This window comes from Ipomoea triloba, chromosome 12, assembly GCF_003576645.1.
Source record: "Ipomoea triloba cultivar NCNSP0323 chromosome 12, ASM357664v1".
In the NCBI taxonomy this organism is placed as follows: Eukaryota; Viridiplantae; Streptophyta; class Magnoliopsida; order Solanales; family Convolvulaceae; genus Ipomoea; species Ipomoea triloba.
In genome coordinates this window covers 21,370,334-21,393,924 of record NC_044927.1, presented here as the reverse complement: position 1 = coordinate 21,393,924, position 23,591 = coordinate 21,370,334, and the positions used below count along the sequence as shown (strand labels likewise).

The following is a 23,591-nucleotide window of genomic DNA, read 5'->3' as shown; positions in this document are numbered from 1 at the left end:
TCACTAGGAAATCCACGCACTTATTCCCTGACATGAGAGAACTTAATATCATCAAAGTTGGTGGCAAGGTGCATGCAATCTTCCACTCTTCTTCTCTATCCTTGCACCCCAGCAAGTCGTTTGGGACCTCAATTGCTTGCTCTAGACAAAGGCCGGGGTTTTGACCCAACCTACTAATTAGTCAAAAAATTATTGAGGAAACTCCCGATCTCCCACTTTCTAGCACGCATGGGAGATAATAGTTCTGCCATTGGTGATACTCTTCCAATCCCAAGAACCGTTCGGGGATTAAAGACCGGAGTGGAGAAGAACTTCCCACCTTTAACATATTATACTTATCATGCATGACTCTCACCCATTATTTGTTTGGCTTCGAAACCATTTGCCAAAAATGGGAAGCTTTTGAAAGTTGGACTAGAATGAGAAAAGAGCATTCGGGACATGCATTTCTGTGTCAAAACAAATGTCCGACATGTGTTTGTATTTTTTTTTCTCGAATATTGACCACAGACATAAGTAGGACTTGCGTTTGATGTATTATACATGAGACGCAAATCCCACTTGCGTCTCATGTATATTTAAAAATAAAAATAAAAAGTTACGTCGCTGGAGAAGGCGACTAGTGTGGTCCAGTTCACTACAAATGCACCACATCCTAGTGTATTTCTGAACACGCGGTGGTTCATTTGTGCATACATAGTGGTGCAAGATCGCACGGGCTTCACTCGATCTTGACTATATATATATAAATATATATATATATATATATATATATATATATATATATATATATATATATATATATTAAATCAATGAATATATTGTTAGAATACAGCTTTGAATGCTAAAAAACCGGTGAGGAGAGCATGCACTGATGCACACACGACATTCGACACATGCTATTGTTGAAAATAATTACATATTGCCGTAATTTTGGGCTAATTACTGTATACATTTAAATTTTTATATAAAAACTAATACCATAAGATTCTAACAAGACTAGATAAAAAATATTGAGTATGTTATACCGCTCTAAGGTTTTTGACAGTAAATTTTATTTATTTGCACCAAAGAGTTTGACTTTTCCTTTCGAAAATGCTTGATCCAACTCTGAAATTGCATTAGTAATTCACTCATTAACTCTCACAAATTGTATTCAAATTCAGATTTAATCACATTTGTAGAGTTTTCAAATTCAGATTTAATCACATTTGTAGAGTTTGATTCTTACTCGAAGGAAAGACTAATCTAGAGATCATACATACTCATGATCTTACAGTTGTATATATTAATAATCCGCTTACTAATTATATCAAGTAATTGAGTGAATAGATATTTTAGATTATCAAAGTAGAAGCTATCCTTTATTAGATATTTATTTAATCACGTATTTGACTAAATTATGTTGATAATTAAGAAAACCCTAGACCAGCTAGCTGAGACTGTAGAAAGCGCGTGAGGTTCGCGGTTGGGTACCCCCTTTGACAATTTCACAAAGTCAAACTAACCAACACAAAGCTGCCAGCCATCTTCCCATCCTTTTCCTCTCTCTTTAAATACCGTAAAATCCCCCATAGTAATCAAATCAAAAAAGTCAGCGCCATTCATCATAACTTTCCATATTTTTTCGATCTGATCTCCACGCTAAGAAGCGGGTTTTGATGGGTGAGTGTATTGGGTTTGAAGACAACTGGGGCCTGCAAGCCATAGTTCAGCCTCCATTAATGGCCTCCGAGTTCTCTTGCCACGACCTGTTCGATTTCTCCCAGGAAAATGTTCTCAACTTCGATGGTTTTGTCGGGTCCGCCAACGACGCCTTGTTGGAGGAGCTTTACAAGCCGTTTTACCAGCCTGCACCGTCCATTTCTTTCGCCGGAGAAGTGAAACAAGCTGAAGGCGCTGTTCATCAGATACTGCAGCAAGACGGGGATGTTAAGAAGGGTGGTTTAGATAAATCTTCGCCGGTTTTGGAGACGCCTAATTATGTGCCCAAGTTCAAAAGAAGGTTGGTTTACAATTTAGTTTCACAATGAAGAGAGAGATTAGAATGTGTATATAGCTAGGTTGAAATTAAATATCTGAGTTTAGAGTTGATTGGTGATTTTTTGAACAGGAAAAATGAGCATAAAAGAGTGGTGGTTCAAGTTCCAGCTGAAGAACTGTGTGAGGATAAGTGGGCATGGCGAAAATATGGGCAGAAACCCATTAAAGGCTCTCCCTATCCCAGGTATGTTTAGATCTTGTGATCATATGACGACATTAGTGTAAAATTTTTCATTCTGGTATGATTAAAAGTTACGTTGTTGGTTTATCAAACACTATATATATATTGATAGGATGTAAAATGATATAGCATATACTACCGATTATAGTAATCATACTGCTCAGAATAATATAATGATAAGCATATATATATATATATATATAATATAAAATCCAACTATTAATTTAGATTTTTAGTTGATATGGACACGTAACAGTAATAGAACTGAATTGAGTAAAAATTGATTGAAAATGCAGGAGCTATTATAGGTGCAGTAGCTCGAAGGGGTGTTTGGCGAGGAAGCAAGTAGAGCAAAGCAACACAGCGGCGGGGATGTTCATAGTAACATACACGGCGGAGCACAGCCACAGCCAGCCGACGCGGCGGAACTCCCTGGCCGGGACTATCAGAAACAAGTTCCCACCAAGTACGGCCTCAAAAGCCGTGATAGCTGCCGAGTATTCATCAACTGCTCATCATGTTCCGGAATTGGTGGCGGCCCCCACCGCCAACAATTGGAGGGCGAGCAGTGAGGAGGAAACGAAGATCAAAGACGAGGATGATGAAGAGTTGGAGATGGGGGAGAAGATTTCTTTGAGTGATCAGATTCAGAGCGGTATGCCACAGGTGGCGATGGATAACAATGAAGATTTCTTTGCAGGTTTAGAGGATCTGGATGGCCTAATTTCTCACTTTTCTTATTCTTCACAATACTTTCCCTCAATGTTTTCTAGCTAGCATACATTACACAGGCTAGCTAGCTAGCTGTTGGAGAAAAAATTAAAGATATATCCATTCAGTTTTGTATATACTAAATAGTGTCACATGAATGATATGATGAAGTTGCAATAAAGTCATAACACCCACTTACTTCAGATCACGCAGCGGTCATCCTACCTAATAAGTCGTTGAATCACTCACGATGAATATTTTCTCTATTATCAAGTCAAGTCGGAGTATAGGACCTTGAGAACGGAAGAATTTCACTTTTTTGGGGCAAGAGATAGGCATATTATTAATTTGATGCTTCCAATGTGTACGGAAGTTATGGATTTTGAAGGGAAGAGTAAAAACATTGATACCTTTTACATTATTATTCTTCTTCTTCTATGTTTTATTATTATTATTATTTTGTTATTAAAGAAAAGAATTTAATTTGTGACATCATACTCAAAATTATAAATTTTTATGTTTTACAATTAATTTGATGTGTAATACGGAGTAGTAATTTATTTAATAATATACCATACAAGTTAATTAAAACGTTGAAAAAATAATTGTTGATTAATTGATACCAAATGTCATACGGGGCAAGTTGTGTAGACACTGGCACACTATAGGCAAGTGGAGAGAAATTTAACAATAACAAAAGGTCAAAATTTTGAAAAACAATAAGGAAAAGAAATTTTCGGACAGTTAGATTAGCAATTTAACTTAATGGAAGCTTTATGCCTTTATGTGAGCTCATATATAAAGAGCTTTATGATTTTTTTTTTTTTTTTTAATACTCGTGATTCTTTGTTTTTAGTTACACTCATGATTCTTTACAAGTAGTATCGGTAAAGCACTTGACCACCCAAAACTTATATTTACATTAGTTTCAGAATAACACAAATATCCAACTATACTAATTAAGCCAAAACTCTACACAATTTCCAACTTATATCATTTATACAAAGCATAAACTTGTACAAAATATGTACCTAAAATAACCTTGCTAGTACAAACTATAATAAATACCATGTACCTCTCACTACCTAGTTTGCGCAAAAGAATAATAGAATATAATGCAGAATAAAAAAAAAAGTTGAATAAAAGGAAAGAACTCGTATGAGGATGCATTTTTGTAGCTTCTGTGCTCGAGTAGTATGAGATGTTAGATCATGTATATTGATCGTACTCTGACCTGTTTCGCTCCATTTGAAACCAAATCCGTTGGTATTTTGCTGCTGGAAATCGTGGAAGTGACGGTAAGCCACTTCACAACAAAAAGCTAAAGCTATCAGGCAGCTTATATGGCAACGTCTTCAATGCAGAACTATTCTTGACAATACCACCAGTTTCCCAAGGATAAGTTAAACTTGAAACTGGAAAACGCCCAACTCACGGCCATGTTGTGTGAGCTTTACATTTCTTTCACCAACCCATTCTAGTCTATAAGACAGGTCAAGATTATGAAGCAAAAGTTTTAATCTGTCCATTTCAGTTGAAGCCTTGGAGCTCGCCTGTAAAAAATAAAAATAATAAGATAATAGCATTCTTTGCATATACCATTCACTATGAAGCACTTGAATTTGTTTCAACAGATAATAGCATATCCAATGGCCTATACTTCTAATGTATTGAATTACGAGAATAAGTCAACATAAATCTGCATTTCTTAAAGGAAATATCATTCTGTCAAAGCAATAGGCGAGTACCTTTGATGCACTCTGCCCATCTTTAGAAAGTGCAGTTGCCATTATACTAATCCTACTGGAATTAGGTGAGAACCCCTCCCATGGAGGGACAAAAATCAGTTTGGTGCACTGAACAGGAACAAGATTCCGGCTGAGTTTCTCCCACCACACAGATCCTAGCGACCACCATCTAATCATCAGTCCATTCTCAGAGAAAGCAAGTAGCCCCTGCAAGGAAATTTACATCCTCAAAACTGAACATCCACCCATTTGACTAATCCTCCCTCAAAGGGAAAGCACCCATCAGACAGTTAAAACAATTGAACTTGTAACTCACATGTATAATCATTTACAGGCAATCTTCCCTTTTAAAGTAAGACTCAGTGGACAAGGCTACCACAGAATGCAGATTGGGGGATGAAGATGTAATGATTTGCAAACAATTTAAAGAACATATAACGAAAAAAAAATTTGATGATCACACAACCCAGGAGTTGCTAAACTAGAGATACACACATGCAAAGAAGAATGCAAAAGGGAAGGAAATAAAGTCAAGCAAGAAAGTTACTGAGAAGAGTGTAGAAACTCTACTATTACAGATTTCTAATGGCTCAGAGGCTACAAGCTCTCTGTTGATGGTACCTCAGCATGTGAAGGCAATGAAAGAATACATAAAATGAGAGCCCACAAAAGACCAAGGGTGGCTATAGAAAAGAACCACAATAGAAACTCAGCTCATGAAGTGTAATATCAGAATACCTCTCCATCCGGTGAAAAGCTAAGAGCAGATATAGCAGTATTAACAGCCATTTCTGAAGATCCTCCAAGCAAACTTGGAAGCCCTGGAGGTCCACTTGCATCCAAAATCTTTATTTTTGTAATGCTGAAAATACATTGGAAAAGAGAACACAAAGATATCTTTACTGTAAAAAGTGTAAATGGATGAAAATAAAAACTCATTTTATGTAGGCCACCATGGAAGATTTCATAAAATAAGCTTTTAAATTATAGATTCATAACGCATTCTGAACAAAACTTGGAAAATTGAAATACAGTATATGAAATAACGTCCATAAAAATAGCATGCATACAAAGTAGTGCAAATGATTTGTTATTCTGCCAAAGTAATGCAGTAACACATGAAGATATTAGGTTCAGCAAACAAGTTAATGAAGTTATGCAATGCCCGAGTGTTATTTTCTCAAAGTCAATTGTTGTCACTTATTACCTTTGCATGTCATAGACATGGATGCTTGTATTGTTGATCTCACCAATTGCATCTCCAATGGCCAATCTTGTCAAGGATTCATTTAGGGCTACCATAGGAAATATACGAACAATTTCCTTCAATGCGGCCATCGAGCTTTTCATGCAACTCCTACGCATGACTGAGTTACCAGGGTCCATTGTCTGTAAAATGAATGTAACCACCTGCAAACCTGTCTAAATGTTAGACATACTAATTCCTGGAAGTGGTCGAATGCTTAGAAGAAGTGTTTAACAAAACTAATACTTGATAATTACATAACATTCAGTCTTTATTACATAAATTAAAAAAGGTAAAAAGAAGTGATAAAACAATAGAGAAAAAATGTGCGGCCTAAGAAAGAAGAAACATAGAACCACATTTAAAAGATGTAGAAAGCTCAGAAAGTAAAAATAATCAGATACGAAGAATAGATGGTTTTTCTTTTGCCAGGATGGTTAGAATCATAGAGTTTGTGCCAACAATGTAGGAAGACAGAAAACACCTTATTAGTCTTTCATTAGCATAAAATATCCATCCCACTATAACATAAATATATCAAGGAGGAAAATAAATCAAGGATCAAAAATAAGGGAATCAATGATAATTTCATGTATCATGAGACACTTTTGCTGACCCGTGGCTATCACTCACATGTTTAGTCTAAACCATGATCATAACTTTTTATTAAAAAAAATAAAAAGGTGCTTCTCACATAAACAGTGAATCCTAGAACGATAAAGTATAAAGTTCATGTATTATGTTCACCAAAACAGTAATTATCTCAACTTCAAGTCTCAAAATATTTCTCAATCTAAAACACACATTTTTACAGACCTTGTCAAGGTACTGAACTAAATTCCTTGGAGACCCACGTGCAACCCTGATAAGAGTCATGACGGATACCACATGCACAGGTGAATCAGATGCAGTTGACCAGACTTGGCTTTCTATTACATTCAGAAAACCTAGAATGTCAGCCATTGCTAAACTTGGAAGAAGAATGCCAGCCAAAGTTTCATGAATTTTTACAGATAGGGATGACTTTTTCATGGATGCATTAGCAGATGCACCACTGACACACTCAATTTGAAAGAATATGTCCCCAATCAGTCGAGGTATTTCAGAACCAATGCATGCCTTCCACGTCCTCTCCATACCTTCTGCTAGAATCTCTGCAGCAGTGGAACTATATTTTTCGTTCATGGCCATTACCAACTTCATCAATGGGTGAACAGCTAACATGGCAAGTTTTGGTTTCACGAGGCTAGGATACCAAACAGCCAATGCAGCAGCAACAATAATATGAGATGTCATTGCATCTTGGCCCGTGCCTCCAACACAAGAAATCCAATCTTGCATTTCAACTGACTCTAGCCATGATAATATTTCAGATTCTTTATCCCCAGAATCTGTTTCTATCCAGTCATGTCTCTCAGTCCTTGTGCAGTCTCCTGGTTTATCTGTTGTGACTGAATTATAGTTTTCCCTTTCTAATAGTCCATTTGAATAATCCATAAAAGCTTCACAATGTGTTGTTTTATCCGAGCAGAGTGGAGTAGGTATGGCTCGTGAAGCAGCGCAATGGAACAAAGAGCGTGCAGCCATTTTTACATGTTCAATATCATCTTGCCAAAAGCTTACCAAAAGCTTCAAAAAATATAAATAAATAACTATCAAATAGGTTGACTTAAGAATTTACAAAAATTTTAAACATGGCAAAAATCAAAAGATGATTTTGTTTTTCAACCTTAGCAACAAGATAAATGGATAACGACAACTAATTGTATCAAATCCAACCATCAACCAGATATATGAATTCAGAAGGTCAAAAACTTTTCACATAGCATGTTACCTGCAGAAAAGGAGGCTTAATGTCTGGGATCTTTTCTGTTAAGTTGCGCATGTAAAATGCTGAAAGTGCACTACAAGACATATTACAAAAGAGCCATCAATAAGTGCCAGATGCCATCATATGTTCCAAAAATGGAAGGAATAAGAAATCCACTAAATGCCCCTGAGCTTCTAGGTCAAGCCTCAGAACTCAGAAGTGATGCTTTGTTGCCAATTATTCAGAGAATGTGCACAAATAATGTAAAGTAACATCCAGCAACGAGGACATGGAAATCAATATACAGAGCGCGAAGCAAATATAACTATGTAGTACACAAAATACAGTACCTGCTGGCTGCTGAATAGGTATGTGACAAGCTAATGATGTGCTGGGCAAGGGAGACCATAGTTAGTGATCTCATTGCACAATACTCAGAGGATGATTTCCAGAGCTGTAATGTCAACTTTAATGTCTTAGGCTAAAGAGGTACGGAGAAGTGGTAGATTGACTCAGATATAATCATTAAACTACCTCAAGAGTTGCTGTAGCATCTGGAAATGTCAGTGTCAAAGACCCTCTATCCCCTAGTAGTCCAGAAGCTACAAGGAAATTTGTTGGTCTCTTTAGCTTCATTTCAGTCACCAGCAGTTTATCAAGATCATAATCCACATTCCACATGTGCAAAATTGCCAAACTGAATTGAAGTAGACACCTCTCAAGGGAGATAATCCACTCATGATACTGAGCAGCATCTGTTGTAGTCCCTTCAACATTATTATCTTCAATAACATGCTGCTGACTAGGCAAGTCCTTTCTGTGAATGCTCTGTTTATTATCAGTACTATGTGTGTGATTCTCAATCCTTATGTCTTTTGATTTCTTTTTATCAGGGGCTTCTTTTGATTGGTTATTATCAGGGCTACCACTCTCGCCTCTGCGAGGCTCAGGCCTCAGACAAAGAGACATGAGAGCAGTAAGATCAAAAGATAGAGCAGCAATTCCAGGAAATGGACAGAAACTTTTAACTGGCTGGTTTTTGCATAGGAGGGATGAAAAAACAGAAGAAATAGACCCTGCAGCATTTCCACCGTTGGTATATGATGTAATACTATGATTTGTGCTTGTAGGGGCAGAAGAGATTTTTGATGAAGTTGCCTTTGACAAAGTTTGTAAATGAGATTGTGAATGCTTTGTTCCCTCAATAACAGGAAAAATCATTGAGGAAGCAGAAGTATTCCCATAAATCATACTACCGGAAGGAAGATTTTTGTTGATTCCTACACAGAAATGTTCAAACATTGAATGAGCAGCAGCTCCACGAAGGACTCTCTCACGAGCCCCAGTTTTCACATCCCAAATGTACAGAACATCAACTCGATCATATTTTCCTATCTGATTTGTACAGAGACATGCTATGTAGCCTCTTGTACTATCCCACACAACTTTCGCAGGATAAAATGGGTGGCCTGGGAACATTCGCTCCACCCGCATGGTGTCAAGTGAAACAAGGGCAACACATGAGTCTTCCCCAACAGAAAGAAAGCAATTATTCCAAGGATGGTGAGTTTGAGGCGGGGGGAGAATAATTTGGCGAACTGGAGCTACATGCTGGTGCATCACTATTAGGGGATTGCTAGAGTCAAGATCCCACACACGAACAGTGCAGTCCAAGCTTCCTGACAACAAAATATAACTGGATTTCCCTTCTGCAGATCTTTTCAGACGATGTGCAGCCAGACATAGTACAGCCCCCTCATGACCTGCAAGATACTGTTCAGTTGTGTGTGTATTGTGATGGGGGCTTAGACTGTGAAAATCCAATTCTTCAAAGAACATATCAAAACGCATGACTTTTATATCACCATTATAGAAGCCATAAACAATAGCCAAAGGTATATAGTAGTCTTCAGAAATAACCATTGATGAAGATACTAACTCTTCTCTATTGTAAGAATCATATTTATGACTGTTTGAAACTTTATGCTCAGTGGCTTTTGTTTTCATGCCGACATCCTGCCTTACAACCTCAGGTTTGGAAGAAGTAAGGTTTAAGACCCAATCATCAAAATAGTTTCCTTCACCAATCATGTCACAATCCTGAAATAGCCTCCCATTATTACCAAACTGCTCGGGCAATGACCAAATTGTTACATGTGGCATCCAAAGCAACGGCTCCTCCTTGTGACAGGAAATTGATTCAACCCGGATAAGAAAGTTGTTTAATTGAGCAAAGGATAAAGATAATCTAACATCAGAGGAGAGAGAACCGGCAGAGATGGTAGATAAGGGCTCATACTTGAAGACATTGCTTGAATACAATACCCTGTATATAACTGTTGAACCTCTATTATTCCAAACAGCAAATAAATTATATGAAATCCCAGAATCAAGTCCCATCTCAGCATTATCATCTCTAAGAAACATGCCCCCTACAATGTAACTGCCTTGAAGACAAAGTGGATCATCTAAGAAAGAAATTTCCCCTACTCTACTGCCATCCTCTAATAACCGAAATATGCAGCATGTTTTATACAAAAAACCTAAGACCTGACCACAATTTATGAATGACACCAGAAGCCCTCTATCTCTCATCCCATCTTCCCAATCTATATTCCCTAAATTGGAGGAATTACTTTGTCTCCCTGTCACATTTTCCATGCTTGAGACACAGTCCTTCAAAATCGGTATACATTGTACTTTGCCATAAAAGTCAACCATCATAACTGACTGTGTGAATATATCTCCAACGGATGAAACTATACCCATTGACTTTAAAGGTCCCATGGATAAAGGTCCATGGAAAACAGTCTGGAGAATGCTAAGAGTATATGAATCAACAATCACAATGGCGCACTTTGTGGATTTAGGATGCTGAGATTCAGTATCCACCAAACCTTCAGCCCCAACATCAACTGACTGATGTTCATGTAGATGAACAGAATCAACTGAACAACAAGCAATGCACACATATCTAAGATTTTCGGGGAATGTACGGAGTATGGATGGGGTTCCCGCCCAAGGAGGCAATTTCCTTCTGCGTCTGCAGTGTCCACTAGCTCTGCTCCAAACGCACAAGATACCATCAGTGCATGCACTTATTAATGCGCCACAGTTAGATGAGTTAGAATTCGGTACCAAATCATTAGGTTCATCTACTGTCCCATCCCCAGAAACTGCAGTGGGACAACAAATCCCTAAATCAACTATCGGAGCAGCATGACCACACAGCATAGAAATTGGCTTAATTTCCTGATCATCAAAATGAATTTACAATTAACCAGCGCAATATTCAATTGAAATGAAGAAGAGCACATTGCAAACTAATAATTAACCGGGCATGTAGGTATATATCGATATGTGATGTGATGGCGTGAAATTACCTGAGTAGATTGAGTGGAAGAGTAGAGGTTCCACCAGATGATGGAGCCATCGGAGCCGCCGGTGTAGAGAGTGGGAGGGCGGTTGAGTACGGCGACGGCGGTGACTTTGTGGGCCGGTGGTGAGCCTGACCATATACATGCAATGGATCTGCACTTCATTGACTGGGGACGAGCCCAGATCAAGCTCCGCTGGTTGGAACACAACAGAGACCGACCGAGCGCTTCACCAGTTGTCGGTTCTCAGGTCCGATCAACAAACAAAACTCTCCAAACTGGGATTGGGTTAGAGCTGGGAACGCAAAACGTCGATGTATTGCTTTTATACGCCAAATTACCACTTGAAAGGTATAATGGCGCTCTAATTCCGAATTAATGTGTTTATTCTACTAAACTAAACTGCAAAAACATATACCGGACCGTAGTAGTAAATACTTATTTTCATATTTTTATAAGAATTACACTATTGCACTATATTATCAATAATAATTAACACATTCCATTTCCATTAAAGGATGTCAGTCAGATACATGGAAAAATACTTTTCTAGAGTCTCACACAGAGGATGAAGATAACCTATCATATCTTGTCACGTCAGAGAGTAAAAATGAAAGTTCATGTAGTAGAACTCTATTTATATCATATTTTTCTCCATCATGTCATTGTCATAACAAATGCGTTTATTTTATATTGCATTATAAACTCATAAGGATACCCTTAATTGTGGTTTGTGGTTCTTAGTGTGACTTGAAGAAAATCTATGTGAACAGATAGACGGTGAAGAGGGAGATTATTTGAGTGCATACGACAAGAACTTTGGCTTTTGGCTGTGAACTAAGCCACACAGCACAATCCATTTGTGGTGAGGTGCAACACCTGTGCGCGTAAATCTATAGTTGTTATTTTTTGCAGATTTGTTTTACTTTTTTTAAAATTTTTATTACATTGCATATAACTTCATAATCCTATTAAGTAAATGATAGGATACATTAAAAAGGCAATTTCTGCTCTACAAACTTGAATGTTAATTATGAATTCAAAAGAAAATATTCTAACAGGAGAGGATGGTCTGGCGTTAGATCAGAAATATGGGTAGGTCTATGCTGTATAAAGCTTTTTCTTCTGTAGAGTAATATATAGGGCTGGTGGCGACTATACAATTGTCCTCAAGAAGAAAAACCAGGTACATTAAACACAGCTACACCTACTTAAATCTATTGCATTCCAGAAGAATGCTGAGGTAAACCAGCTGAAGAAACATCGGGTGTAGAAGATGGCAGAGGATTTACTGGCAATGGCGGAGATGCATTCACAGATCTGCTGGCCATGAGGGCTTGCAACTGTGGTGAGATATTGGGTGGAATGGACGGCCTGGGAGCTTGAGCTTGCTGGGTTGGCCGAATGATGTACTGTTCCAAAGCCTCGTTGTATGCCCGTCCTGATAGGCTTCCTCGCATACGACCTGTTGGGCGCCAGTCCTGATCTGCAGGTAAATCCACCGGTACTGTGCCTGGTGTACTTCCCCTTTGATCGCCAATCAATGATGGCCTTGGTGAATCAGCAGCATTTGCTGAAAGAGGAGGGGATAATTGAACAGGCCTTGCTATCTGGGCTGTCCTCTGGGCAGCAAGCGTTGGTTGAAGGTGTTGGCCGCTAGCAACACCTCTTGCCTGGCCTGCAACACTCTGCAAACTGCCTTGAGCATTGTTTCGCGAGAAACTGGGAGCAGGCGATCGAGAAAGGCCCGGAGATTGGTTTGCGGTATAGGATGTCTGCTGGTTTGCCAGTCCCTGCCAACTTCTGTTAAGTAATTCAGCTGTGAATCCCGAAGAAGCTCTGTAAGAGGGTGTGTGAATTGGATTTTTATGGGCAGCAAACTGTTGAGTTGGGCGAATAGGAGCAGAAGAATGCTCCAGCTGCTAGCAAGAGAAATAACAGGGAGAAAGCCCATCAATACAAAATCTCAGAGCCATAGTCAACAAACAGAGCCATAATGATTATTTTAGGGTAACTAACCTGTCTATTAGGTAATGTTGATGGCGACACTTGTGATGCCTGGACCATATTTGAGTTAGATCTGGAGAGTTGCTGCTGCGGCCTTTCAACATTACTAGAACCAGCATTTGTGCTAACTGATGTTGCCTGAGGAGTGGCTGAAGGGACGTTGAGAATCACGTCACTGATGGTACCTCTGGGTCTTTGCTGATGTACAGGAGAGGGCATCTGAGCTGGAAGGGCCTGAACTGCGATTGGTGCTCTATTTACGGCATGTCTAACTATTGATGGCATCCTGCCATATTCATTACCAATTGCAGAGTTTACAAATTGGTACTGTTGTAACTGCAAGTTATTAGGAGAGGAATCTCCACCCTGCATGACAGAGGCTTGGATAAGAGCATCAGTTAAGACGGGTGACAGCATCAAACTTGTAGGAAGAGGCCCAGAAACGCCATCAATCTGCGTACTGGAACTAGGTCTAGATGTTCCTGATTCTAATCTGGAGAAATAATATCCTGACCAAAAAGCATCGTCCATGTGCGAAGCCTGATTAACTTCACTTGGATTAGATGTAGAAGGTTGATTTTGGCAGTTGGTCTGTACACTTTTATGGTCCTCCATCTCTCCTGTAGCCACCACATCCATTGCATCATCTATCTCAGTAAGATCCAAAATATCTGCAGAGGAGCTTGAGATGCCATTAGAATCTGGCAGCATTGTTTCATCCTTAGAAATATCAGGCTTATTTACAGGTGAATTGCCAGTAGGATCATCGCTTTCCATGACTGCTTTCCATGAACCATCTGAAGAGAGGATCACATCAGTGACATTCTCCCCAACTTCTTTCAAAACCTTTAAGAGGAAAATTATGTTACTCCAAAGCAAAATAGTTATTTAAACCAAAAAAAAAAAAAAATCTATAAAAAAAAAAAACGAAAGAAGAAGAAGAAAGAAAGGAAGGAAGAACATGCAAAACAATACTTGCCTTCACCATGTCTTGATCAATACGGATGTCAGTGAAGCAGGTCTGCTGGTTACAGTGAGGACAACGCCAAGATGGCCTTCTCGAATTTATATCAACATAGTTCTGATAATCAAAACACTATGACAATAGAAATATGTGGGGTTAGACCCAATTATTGAAAGGGATATGATGGAGAAACTGGTTAAACCAAAACTATTTTCAGATTTGTGATGTCAGACTTTGTAGTGCTGACAAATCAAAGACCCAAAACAGAATAAAGGAAAAATGATAGAAGAGTTGATTGATTAATTGGAGAAGTGTAGAGAGCACATGATGTACAGTCAAGTTCAGGAGCTGATGGATATCAAGCAAAGATTAATAATAATAATAATAACAATAATAATAATAATAATAATAATAATAATAATAAAATCAATCTAATAGAACACCTCAAGGAGAAAATATAAGCATTTTGAAAATAAAAATCACACATGTAAGTACTCTACATGTGACCTATTACTATGCTGGATAGGATTTCTGAGTTAATCGTAATTTGCACAACAGTTATGAGCAGTCACCTGGAGATGTTTGCATGACTGGCCTTTAACAGGAGTCTTTATGCGTTTGAAGCTGTACAAGCAAAGACAAAATGATTAGCAGAATGCTTAGTTTGCGGGAATCGGGAGAAAAGAATCAAACTCCATTGGGCAGAAGGGGGGTGGGTCAGAACTAATAAACATTTCATCTTTGTATAATTCCAGTAAAAATGCTCCAAATTGAAGCATCCACCTTCTTTCTGATAGGCAGGGAAGCTATATGTGTGTGTGGTATATACACATACACACAAACCAAAAGTAAAAAATAGAAAAGAATGAAGTTTTCAGGTGGGGTAGAAGGAACTTTTGATACAGACAATCTGTTTAGTCTATCCCAGCATGTCAGAATCTGAAGAAGCTTTGGAGAAGAAAACAGCATACCTTATGGGACAATTCAGGGAAATTCTTGATGGCCCCTCAATTATCTCAGAGTCTACATCATTAGAAAATTACATCAACCACTGGGACAAATTTTACATTTTGGTGGGAGCAGTAAGCAATACAGCAAGTTAAGTGTGCTGAAACATGTATAGAGTGAATCAAAATCAGAAGGAAATCATACAACACAGCAGATGTTAATGTAGGGGAATCCAACAATAAAACAGGTAGAGGAGACTTCATTATAATTTCTTTGCTTCAAAATAGAAACACTGAAGTGTGAGTGTGACCCAGACTTTTCACTTAATTGGTTTATTCAACAGGGAATTAACAGAAATGGGAATATTTGGTGTGCCCCGGACAAAAATAGAAGGATTTTGAAACATGGACAAAAATAGGCAAATCTAGTCTTGGAAATAGCGTTTAGAGACACATTTCCCAAGTGCATTTGATACAATTTCAAAACCAATTTCTCACATATTTCTAAGAAATGATTTTATGTTAATGCCTTTGACATAAAATTTAATTTTCAGAGATATGCCGTATATCTGTATTTAAGATTTTTTTTAAATGCCAAACGCATTTCCAAATGCGTTTTCCCTAAGAATAATCTAATATCTCATGCCTAGGGTTTTTTTTAAGATCAAACACAATTTCCAAATGCATTTGACCCTACAAAATCAAATGCTTTTTTCCTTATTGCGTGCAGGCATAACAGTACAGCAAAACTCAAGCCACTCTCTCACGCATTTCCCAAACTAGTTTTGCCCATTTTTGTCCAAGTTCTAAAATCTTCCTATTTTTTTCCAGGCCACACCAAATATTCCCATTTCTCCCAGCAGCGTGTAATCATGAAAAATGATCTAGCAGTATACATGTTATTACCAAGTCAGCAACGTGTAAGAAAGCATGAAGGTAAAGTAAAAGGACTAAATCTATACTTTAACCAACTTCAGAACGACCTTATTCAACAGATATGGTATAGTTCAGGTTAAGATTAATAATAATAATAATAATAATGATAAAACCACCTTGATGCATACCTGGATCTACTGATGCTGGAGTGGGTTGCACATAATTTAGAAGGGTGGCAGGGTCCGGGGTTGGCTTTATGCTCATAAAGGCAACAGCAACAATGTAGTTTCCTTCTCAAAGATGAACAAAAAAGAGTATGGTTTTACAAACTACCAACATAAACAGAAATACTGGATACTCAAAAACAGTTTTATGGACATACCATTAAACTCGCCCACAGCTTGTAGAAGATTTGTTCCATATTTAAGCATATGTGATACAATTGTTGGAATCTGAGGTCCAGTATCCTAGCAAGAAAATTTATTTAAGGAAATGGCACTAGTCATAAATTGCATTAAATCACCAATGGCAACTAGATCCACTATAATAACACTTCAGAAAATAATTGCTGCAACAGACCATTAACACATTTGTTCGCTTTTCCACACCTTTCCCATTAAGGAGAAAGCTGCAAATAAGAAGCATGATGTATGAGCAGAGTACTTGAACAGATTAGACACATTAATTAATACAGACTCGCACAAAGATATAGAAGATAGGAAGCTGTTTCATACTTTGCTTGAGGAGGGTTTATAAGGCATGACGACGTCTCTGTATTATCTACTTGAGCAACTAGTAACCTCTGTAGGCAAAAACGAAATAGAAAATGAGGCTATGATCATTCAGCATGTTTAACCTTTGCCACATTTTCAAATAACAATGAAGAATGAAAAACAAAAGTTCATGATGTATATCAAGTTAATAAACCATCAACTAACTCTTGTAAGTCCCTCCCCTGGGAAAACTTATTAGTTAAAAGAATGAGAAATAGTGAAAGCCAATAAGAAACTGTTAGTAGCATTAGTAAGTGTGTATGTGTACGTGAAGAGATACTAGCCTATAATGTGCATTGAGATAACACCTGAATTCAAGTAAAAATGATGACATAGATTGTTATAAAAGTTACAGCAATATAGATGATGTTAGATAGGTTTGATTTCCTAAACTCTCAGATAAAAGCAGCAATAGATTGCAATATTGAGATATCAAAATAAATAGGAATGAACAAGCAAAAGCCAGAAGGCAGAATGATTTCGCTTTAAGGGGGAAAAAGTCCAGATACTGTATAATACTATCTAAAAGCAAGTACATCTAATCATAGAAGCAAAAAATTAGCACAGGTTGTAGTAGCAAGAATTATTTGAACAAACTCATTTCAGAAGATTTCAGATTTAAGCATGATTTTCAATCTATGGAGAAAGTGCATACTATTTTATCTTCTGCAGTAGTCTTCACACTCTTCGATATGTGAAAGTCATTGATGAAAGTGCCATATCCAGGCTATAATTTAGAAAAGGAAAAATATCATTAGTACCAAACATATTCAAATTACAAAATCCTCCAGCAAAAAACTCACATATGCACATGCATGGGAAGAGGTGGCTGGTATACATGAGTACCTTAACTTCCAGAAAGGCAAATATCTGACCCATTTGCAATAGGGGAAAGAATCTGCCCATGCAAAGGAATTCTTCAGTAACATTAAAGGGTGAAAATCATTCAATAGAGTTAAAACTAATATTTTGCAAATAGTTATATCCTTGAACCTATGAAGCTCTTGTATTTATTTTGAATAGCTACTAAACATTCAGTCTCAAACAACTGCTGTTTAAGTTTATGTTTCCATAAAGAAATTCATACAGGATAGGTGGTGTCACCATATAGAGTTCATCCTAATTAGTACTCCGTAATAGTTATAGTTACGAAAAAGAAGAGTCCTGTTTATGCTCTCTCATAATACAAGGAAATTACAGAGGCATATATATACTAAAGATAGCAGAGAGAGAAAACTAATTCCCATGCCAAAATCAGCTTAACAAAAAATAAAACATACAAATTGCTGAATTTGACTATGACAGAGATTAGAAAATGTACACTAATAGTAATAGGTAATAGTAATAATAATTTAAATAAAAAAAAATAAAGGATAGCATAGAGTGAGCATGACATCCTTCTTCTCAAGCAAAGTGTGATTATCCAACTATCATAATACAGGCTACATTATGGGATTTTTTTTCTCTTTTTGACGTTTTGTTTTGGGTCAAAGTAGCCTGCCGAACAGTAATACATTTAAAGATCAAATCAATGAATATGCAAAACTGTAGTGTGTTGACTGTTCAGTTAAAATTTTTAAGCAAAGGACTACATGTACAGTCAGTGAGGCAATAAAAAGAGTGACAAATTTCATACCTTGACATAATTATTGAGATGATAGATAGATAACTACTAGGTTCACATTTGAAATCTGGTTCACTGCAGAAGCAGCTAGAGATCTGAAATATGCAAACAAACAATAAAGAGGCAAACCAGTACCGTAAGAACCAACAAAAGTATGAAACAGAGATAAGTGTATTAGTAAAAACAAGATATTAACCTCATTTGCAAGATGGCAAAGATCTTCAGAATCTTTGTCAGAAAACCACCCGCTCTGACAAGCACACTACAAATCATGAAAGGGTCAATGAAGTCACAGAAAGTTGCACACAACTTTTAAGATAAGAGATAGGTAATATTTACATGGCAAGACTCAAAACCAAAAATACAATTGAAAAATTATTTCATTAAGATATGAAAATCTAAGGAACCTCCATTTCAATGGCTATAGCTTTCAATTTCCCTAACTAAATTTGTCCACACAAACACACATATACATAGTGAGCCATTTCCATGTCGATGTGTTACCATGCCAAATACTAAAATAGTAAGGGATGTGGTACATTTTGAAATTTGGCAAAAAGTAAAAATTACAGTGTGTAGCGTATCTGTTAGAAGGGTGTTTGGTGGTCCTAAAGAAGATATGTGGCAAGACTAAGGAAATCTTTTGCCCTGCATAGGACGTCTGGATCAGGCCTTTAATGTTTAAAATATCATTTTTGGTTGGGAAAGTCTCCTTGCGGTGGCGAGCAAAATGCCATAGAAATCATGTTACTAGTGAAGTGACATTGCATCAAAGACTACTTCCATGCAGACAAGATTAGTCACACTCATAGCTACTTCACAGTTCAGCTTGTACAGGTGATCTAGCATACAAAAAACTCAATTTTCTGGCTATGTCACCCCTGGCATACACGTGCACTGCACTACTAGTGAAGTGACATTGCATCAAAGACTACTTCCATGCAGACAAGATTAGTCACACTCATAGCTACTTCACAGTTCAACTTGCACAGGTGATCTAGCATACAAAAAAACTCAATTCTCTGGCTATCACCCCTGGCATACTAGTGCACTACATGTAGATCCACATTACAAACTATTTTAATCCCTAGACACAGTGACCTAAATTTTATCTATTTGTAAAATGGAAAAAAAAAAATACAATCTAAAAAAAAAAACCATACAAAATTGATGGACATAAAGAAAGAAATAAAATTTAAAAAGTCATCTGCAAAGAGACTACCAGTATTGTAGGAAATCTTAGTGCCATAGTCAAATCTATTACAGAATACTCTTACACCAAAGTCAAGCTAAGAAACAGGCAGTCTGAGTCTGTTATTACTTATTACTACGATAAGACTTTAAGGCTTACCCAATGCATAACATTCAAACAAAACTAGTTTGGGCCACAAAGTTGACAAATGAAGTACCAAACAGAAACCATCACTTGTACTTGGAAATGAGCATTGATTACTGAATCAACCTAGAGCAGTAAGTATGTAATCCGGAATTACCTTAACAGAAATCATTAGAACCATGACTGCAGCTTGTATAAAAGAATCATTTTTCCGCCTGCACACCTATAACCATACAAAAATTTGGGCAAGAATTATGTTTCAGTTAAGTAATGCTTCAGATGCATAAGAAAGTCTGTGCTAATCCAGCAATAATAGTGTACATGGAATGGGAATCCCTTGCATAAAAGTTGTCTATGGACTGTATGCTGTTCAAAAAGACCATTGCCACACAGAGAAAGAAGACCTTTGAGGTCTTGGAGAGGATTCAACCAACAGGAGCATGTTCATTTACTCAAAAGGGGGCAAGGTTTGGACAGCAAACTTTTATATGGGCATGAAGAGGCAATGCAAATTCACCATGCTCTTAAAGAAGGAAAAGTGAATCAAGAAAGCATTTATGAAGAAGACAGGAATTTGACTGGTGGGTAGTTTTCAAGGAATTATAAACAGGATTTAAGAGTACTTCCTCTCTTCTAAGCTTCATTCTTTCATTTTTCACCTTGACGATTTAGAATGGAATACTTCAAAATGAGATATTACAAGTTCTTGAAAGATGATACAGTAAAGTGAAATGAGAAGGACAACTTTGACTTCTGAGTAAGAAGGAACCTGTTTAATCAATGAAGGCAACTCCAAAGCTTTGGCGGGAACATCATGGCTTGCAATGGCACAGTCAATGCCTCTGCAATAATTAATAACGCTACATGATCAGCAAATCTGAATATGAAAAGAGAAACATTTGGTAACATTAAAAATAAAAATAAAAAAAGGAAACAATGGAAGATTAGATGCGATAACCCTCACTTGAGCTTATTCTTTTCCTTATACTCATTCCAACAAAGTTTTACTAGATAAGAGTTCAATAAACAATACGTTTAAACTGCAGCCAGTTTTTAATATAAGATTGAACCAAAATTAAATGAAACATAATTTGGAAGTGAAATGAATTATTGTTGGGGGGTTTACTGAGAAATACAGAGCATTTGCTTGATACAGAAAAATGTAATATTCATCACATGGGGCCTAAGTAATCAACACAGAGAGAGACAATGCACCCCAAAATGGTGTGCAAGTTCAAGAAACCAAGGTTACATAGCCTTGGAGTAGCCAGGTCACCCAACTTGACCAGCACTTCAGCATTTAGATTTCAGATCCAAGTGAGCTGGATTTTAAAGAATTTCAGGTTGTACACAAGCTAAAGAATTCAGCCTTCTATTCTTAATTCTTAACTTTAAAGGTATAAAGAATTCTAGCCAAGTTAATGCATTCGTGTAGTCTGCATGCTCAAATGCATAAAAACCTATACTGCCCAGATCAGTTCATATATAGATATGTTTGTATAATGACCGAACACATTCAGTTTCAAGCAGAATTTTCATTTACAGAGTATTTCAGATTTTCAGAGGAATAATATGCACAAGTCTCATTAAGATTCCTCAAACAAAACTTTTAACCACATAGATGATACGCATTTTCTTTGCAGTCTCTCCTCTTTGTATAGATGCTTTGTGATAGGTGACAAAAACAACAATAGCTTGTAATCCAACTGCAATTTTTTTTTAACATAAAGAAATCCAAAAGATACAACAACTTTCAATTTCCCTAGTTGTTAATTAGCAGCTGGATCAAACAGAGACTCTTTGCATCAAAAGCCTTACAACCCCTAGTGCAAATAATACAGCAATCATGGAAAAGAAGCACTTCTAAACCACTAAAAACATAAGCCAATTCAAAATTCCTTTCCACTAAAACCAAACACCATTCTCGAACAAGAGCATTTGCTTTTCGTGCATGTAATAGATTTTTTAATTCATACACAAGATAAGAAAACGTACGAATGTTATGATTTTGGCATAGAGGATTGAACGAACGAACCTGGCTAGGGAAAGGCAGAGCTGACAGAACTCCACGACATCGTTTTTCGGTTGAGGGCCCACGTGCATAGCTAATCTATCGGCGGCAGCCGAGATGCGGAACGAGTTCAAGTACAAAGCATTCGCAGCATTGCCTCCGCCACCGGCGTTCGGTCTCGCAGCCGCGCCGGAATTACTGACAGTCTGCCCTGCCATTTTACGCCGCTGTTTGATTGTACGTCTCGCCTTGAGGCTATTTATAGAAAAAAAATAAAAATAAAAAAATCAATGTCAGTCGCCCTTCTCTCCCATGGTCACCTGGAGTCGTTTGATTGTCCGTCTCGCGTTAAGGCTATTTATAATAGCTGATGCTTTAATAAAAAAATTTCAAAAATTAATAATAAATTACACAGAAATAAAGAAATAACTATCAATTATGAATTTGTTTTACTTGGTACCAGAAATCCAGAATACACACACCTATTTTTTACTTTAACGGAAAAAGGATAATAACAGCTCATTTTTGTTGATTCTTATTATTAAATTCGTTTCGAGTCCTTGAATTATGCCAAAAATATATAATTAAACTTTTTTCATAATCATTTTTAACCCTCTAATTATTTTCATGATATAAAGTAAATGGATTGTCCCCCACCTCCGCAAGTGAATTCGCACGCACCACGCACGGTAGAGCCTTTCTCCCATTTTCTTCCTAAAATAAAATTATCCCATCCAACTATGTTTCTCTCCTTTCTCCCTCTTTTATCCCCTTTAATTTTAATTTTGCTTTAGTTTAATTTTTTTTTGTTAATCAAGTAAAGTAAATTTTTCTTTATTTTATTTATCTTATAATCGAGTAAATTTTCACGATACTATCTCGACATGTTTAATGACCAAAAAGTATTTTTCATTAATCATCTTTAATTTTTCAAAATAAAATGTAACTCTTTATTTAAAAAGAAAATCAATGTTAAATAAATTTTAACACATTTTCATATAAAACTATTAATATAAGCTTATAAATGATAGTAGTATATAGTATTCTATAAAGATAGAAAATGGGTTGTTTGTGGTAGGTGGGGGTAGGTAGGTAAGCGATTATAAAGTTAGGTGAGTAGTATTATATAATGATAGAAAATGGGTTGTTTGTGGTAGGTGGGGTAGGTAGGTAAGCGATTATAAAGTTAGGTGAGTATAGTATTCTATAAAGATAGAAAATGGGTTGTTTGTAGTAGGTGTGGTAGGTAGGTAAGCGATTGTAAAGTTAGGTAAGTAGTAATAGTGGAAGTTAGGTGAGTAGTAATGCTAGTAAGTGGAAGTAGACAGAAATAAGTAAATAACTACTCATCATAAATTTGTTTTTCTGAGTATTAGAATTCCGAAATACACTCACGTATTTTTTACTTTTTTTTTTTGAAAAAACGTATTTTTTACTTTAATACACCTCATTTCACTAATTCTTTTAATTAAATTTGTGTCTAGTATTTGAATTATGCCAAAATACATAACTCAATTATTGATTCTTTCTTTTTTTTGGTAACCATTTTTAACCCTCCAAATCTCCAGTTACTTTCCTAATGGCGCTTTTCATCCAACTTTCGCAAAATACTCTAAACAAGCAAAATTTTATTAAGGGAAAATGGCATCTTTAGTCCTTGAGTTATAGGGGTAGTGTAGACTCAGTCCCTGAGTTATGGCTATATGCGAGTTTAGTCCCTCAGTTATTCGCAAAGTGGCGAGTTTAGTCCCTGGTCATTAAATTTGACGAAAAAATTAAAAAATATTCAAAATTTGAGGGGTAAAATAAGAAATTCACATTTTATTATTCTTCTTATATCAAAACTACTTTTACAACATTATTTTTCACTTCTTAGCCTAATTATTTTCAATATTTTTCATTTTTAAAAGCATTTTAATAACTTTCAAATGACTTGT

At 36.7% G+C, this 23,591-nt stretch overlaps 3 protein-coding genes across 5 annotated transcripts; 1 reads left to right on the top strand and 2 right to left on the bottom strand.

Annotated features, from left to right (window-relative positions):
• Window positions 1-1,585: 1,585 nt before the first annotated feature.
• On the top strand, window positions 1,586-3,425 carry LOC115998575 (WRKY transcription factor 22-like). Its single transcript, XM_031238171.1, has 3 exons — window positions 1,586-2,005; window positions 2,114-2,227; window positions 2,521-3,425. The coding sequence occupies exons 1-3, from the start codon at window positions 1,662-1,664 to the stop codon at window positions 2,999-3,001; spliced, it is 939 nt and encodes a 312-aa protein (XP_031094031.1). The 5' UTR covers window positions 1,586-1,661; the 3' UTR covers window positions 3,002-3,425.
• A 398-nt stretch (window positions 3,426-3,823) lies between these two features.
• On the bottom strand, window positions 3,824-11,444 carry LOC115997953 (WD repeat-containing protein 7). Of its 2 annotated transcripts, XM_031237376.1 has the most exons (9): window positions 11,123-11,438; window positions 8,274-10,991; window positions 8,090-8,193; window positions 7,764-7,833; window positions 6,746-7,558; window positions 5,891-6,093; window positions 5,422-5,545; window positions 4,684-4,890; window positions 3,824-4,488 (listed from the first exon to the last, which is right to left on the bottom strand). In XM_031237376.1, exons 1-9 carry the CDS (start codon window positions 11,279-11,281, stop codon window positions 4,339-4,341), a joined length of 4,548 nt encoding a protein of 1,515 aa, XP_031093236.1. In that variant the 5' UTR covers window positions 11,282-11,438; the 3' UTR covers window positions 3,824-4,338. The 2 variants fall into 2 exon arrangements, with proteins under 2 accessions (XP_031093236.1, XP_031093237.1); XM_031237377.1 differs by lacking the exons at window positions 3,824-4,488; window positions 4,684-4,890; window positions 5,422-5,545 and having other exon boundaries at window positions 5,897-6,101; window positions 11,123-11,444.
• A 643-nt stretch (window positions 11,445-12,087) lies between these two features.
• Window positions 12,088-22,362, bottom strand: LOC115999812 (E4 SUMO-protein ligase PIAL2-like). Of its 2 annotated transcripts, none has more exons than XM_031239732.1 (17): window positions 22,312-22,362; window positions 21,679-21,909; window positions 20,413-20,485; window positions 19,801-19,866; window positions 18,504-18,569; window positions 18,320-18,402; window positions 17,530-17,581; window positions 17,339-17,410; window positions 16,645-16,712; window positions 16,490-16,538; window positions 16,293-16,377; window positions 16,099-16,200; window positions 15,059-15,110; window positions 14,660-14,711; window positions 14,103-14,219; window positions 13,136-13,969; window positions 12,088-13,038 (listed from the first exon to the last, which is right to left on the bottom strand). In XM_031239732.1, exons 1-17 carry the CDS (start codon window positions 22,359-22,361, stop codon window positions 12,334-12,336), a joined length of 2,757 nt encoding a protein of 918 aa, XP_031095592.1. In that variant the 5' UTR covers window position 22,362; the 3' UTR covers window positions 12,088-12,333. The 2 variants fall into 2 exon arrangements, with proteins under 2 accessions (XP_031095592.1, XP_031095593.1); XM_031239733.1 differs by having other exon boundaries at window positions 12,088-13,035.
• Window positions 22,363-23,591: the final 1,229 nt, after the last annotated feature.

Excerpts from the sequence above, each read along its gene's own strand:
- LOC115999812 (XM_031239732.1), bottom strand. The coding sequence starts at position 22,361 with ATGGGAGAAAGGCTCTACCGTGCGTGGTGCGTGCGAATTCACTTGCGG. Across the intron at positions 20,486-21,678 it reads CTCTGCCTTTCCCTAGCCAG|AGGCATTGACTGTGCCATTG; the intron begins GTTCGTTCGTTC and ends TAATTATTGCAG. Across the intron at positions 16,539-16,644 it reads ATAAACCCTCCTCAAGCAAA|CTTTCTCCTTAATGGGAAAG; the intron begins GTATGAAACAGC and ends TCTTATTTGCAG.
- LOC115997953 (XM_031237376.1), bottom strand. The coding sequence starts at position 11,281 with ATGAAGTGCAGATCCATTGCATGTATATGGTCAGGCTCACCACCGGCC. Across the intron at positions 7,834-8,089 it reads ACCTATTCAGCAGCCAGCAG|TGCACTTTCAGCATTTTACA; the intron begins GTACTGTATTTT and ends TATGTCTTGTAG. Across the intron at positions 4,891-5,421 it reads GCTTTTCACCGGATGGAGAG|GGGCTACTTGCTTTCTCTGA; the intron begins GTATTCTGATAT and ends ATTTCCTTGCAG.
- LOC115998575 (XM_031238171.1), top strand. The coding sequence starts at position 1,662 with ATGGGTGAGTGTATTGGGTTTGAAGACAACTGGGGCCTGCAAGCCATA. Across the intron at positions 2,006-2,113 it reads GTGCCCAAGTTCAAAAGAAG|GAAAAATGAGCATAAAAGAG; the intron begins GTTGGTTTACAA and ends TTTTTTGAACAG. Across the intron at positions 2,228-2,520 it reads AAAGGCTCTCCCTATCCCAG|GAGCTATTATAGGTGCAGTA; the intron begins GTATGTTTAGAT and ends TTGAAAATGCAG.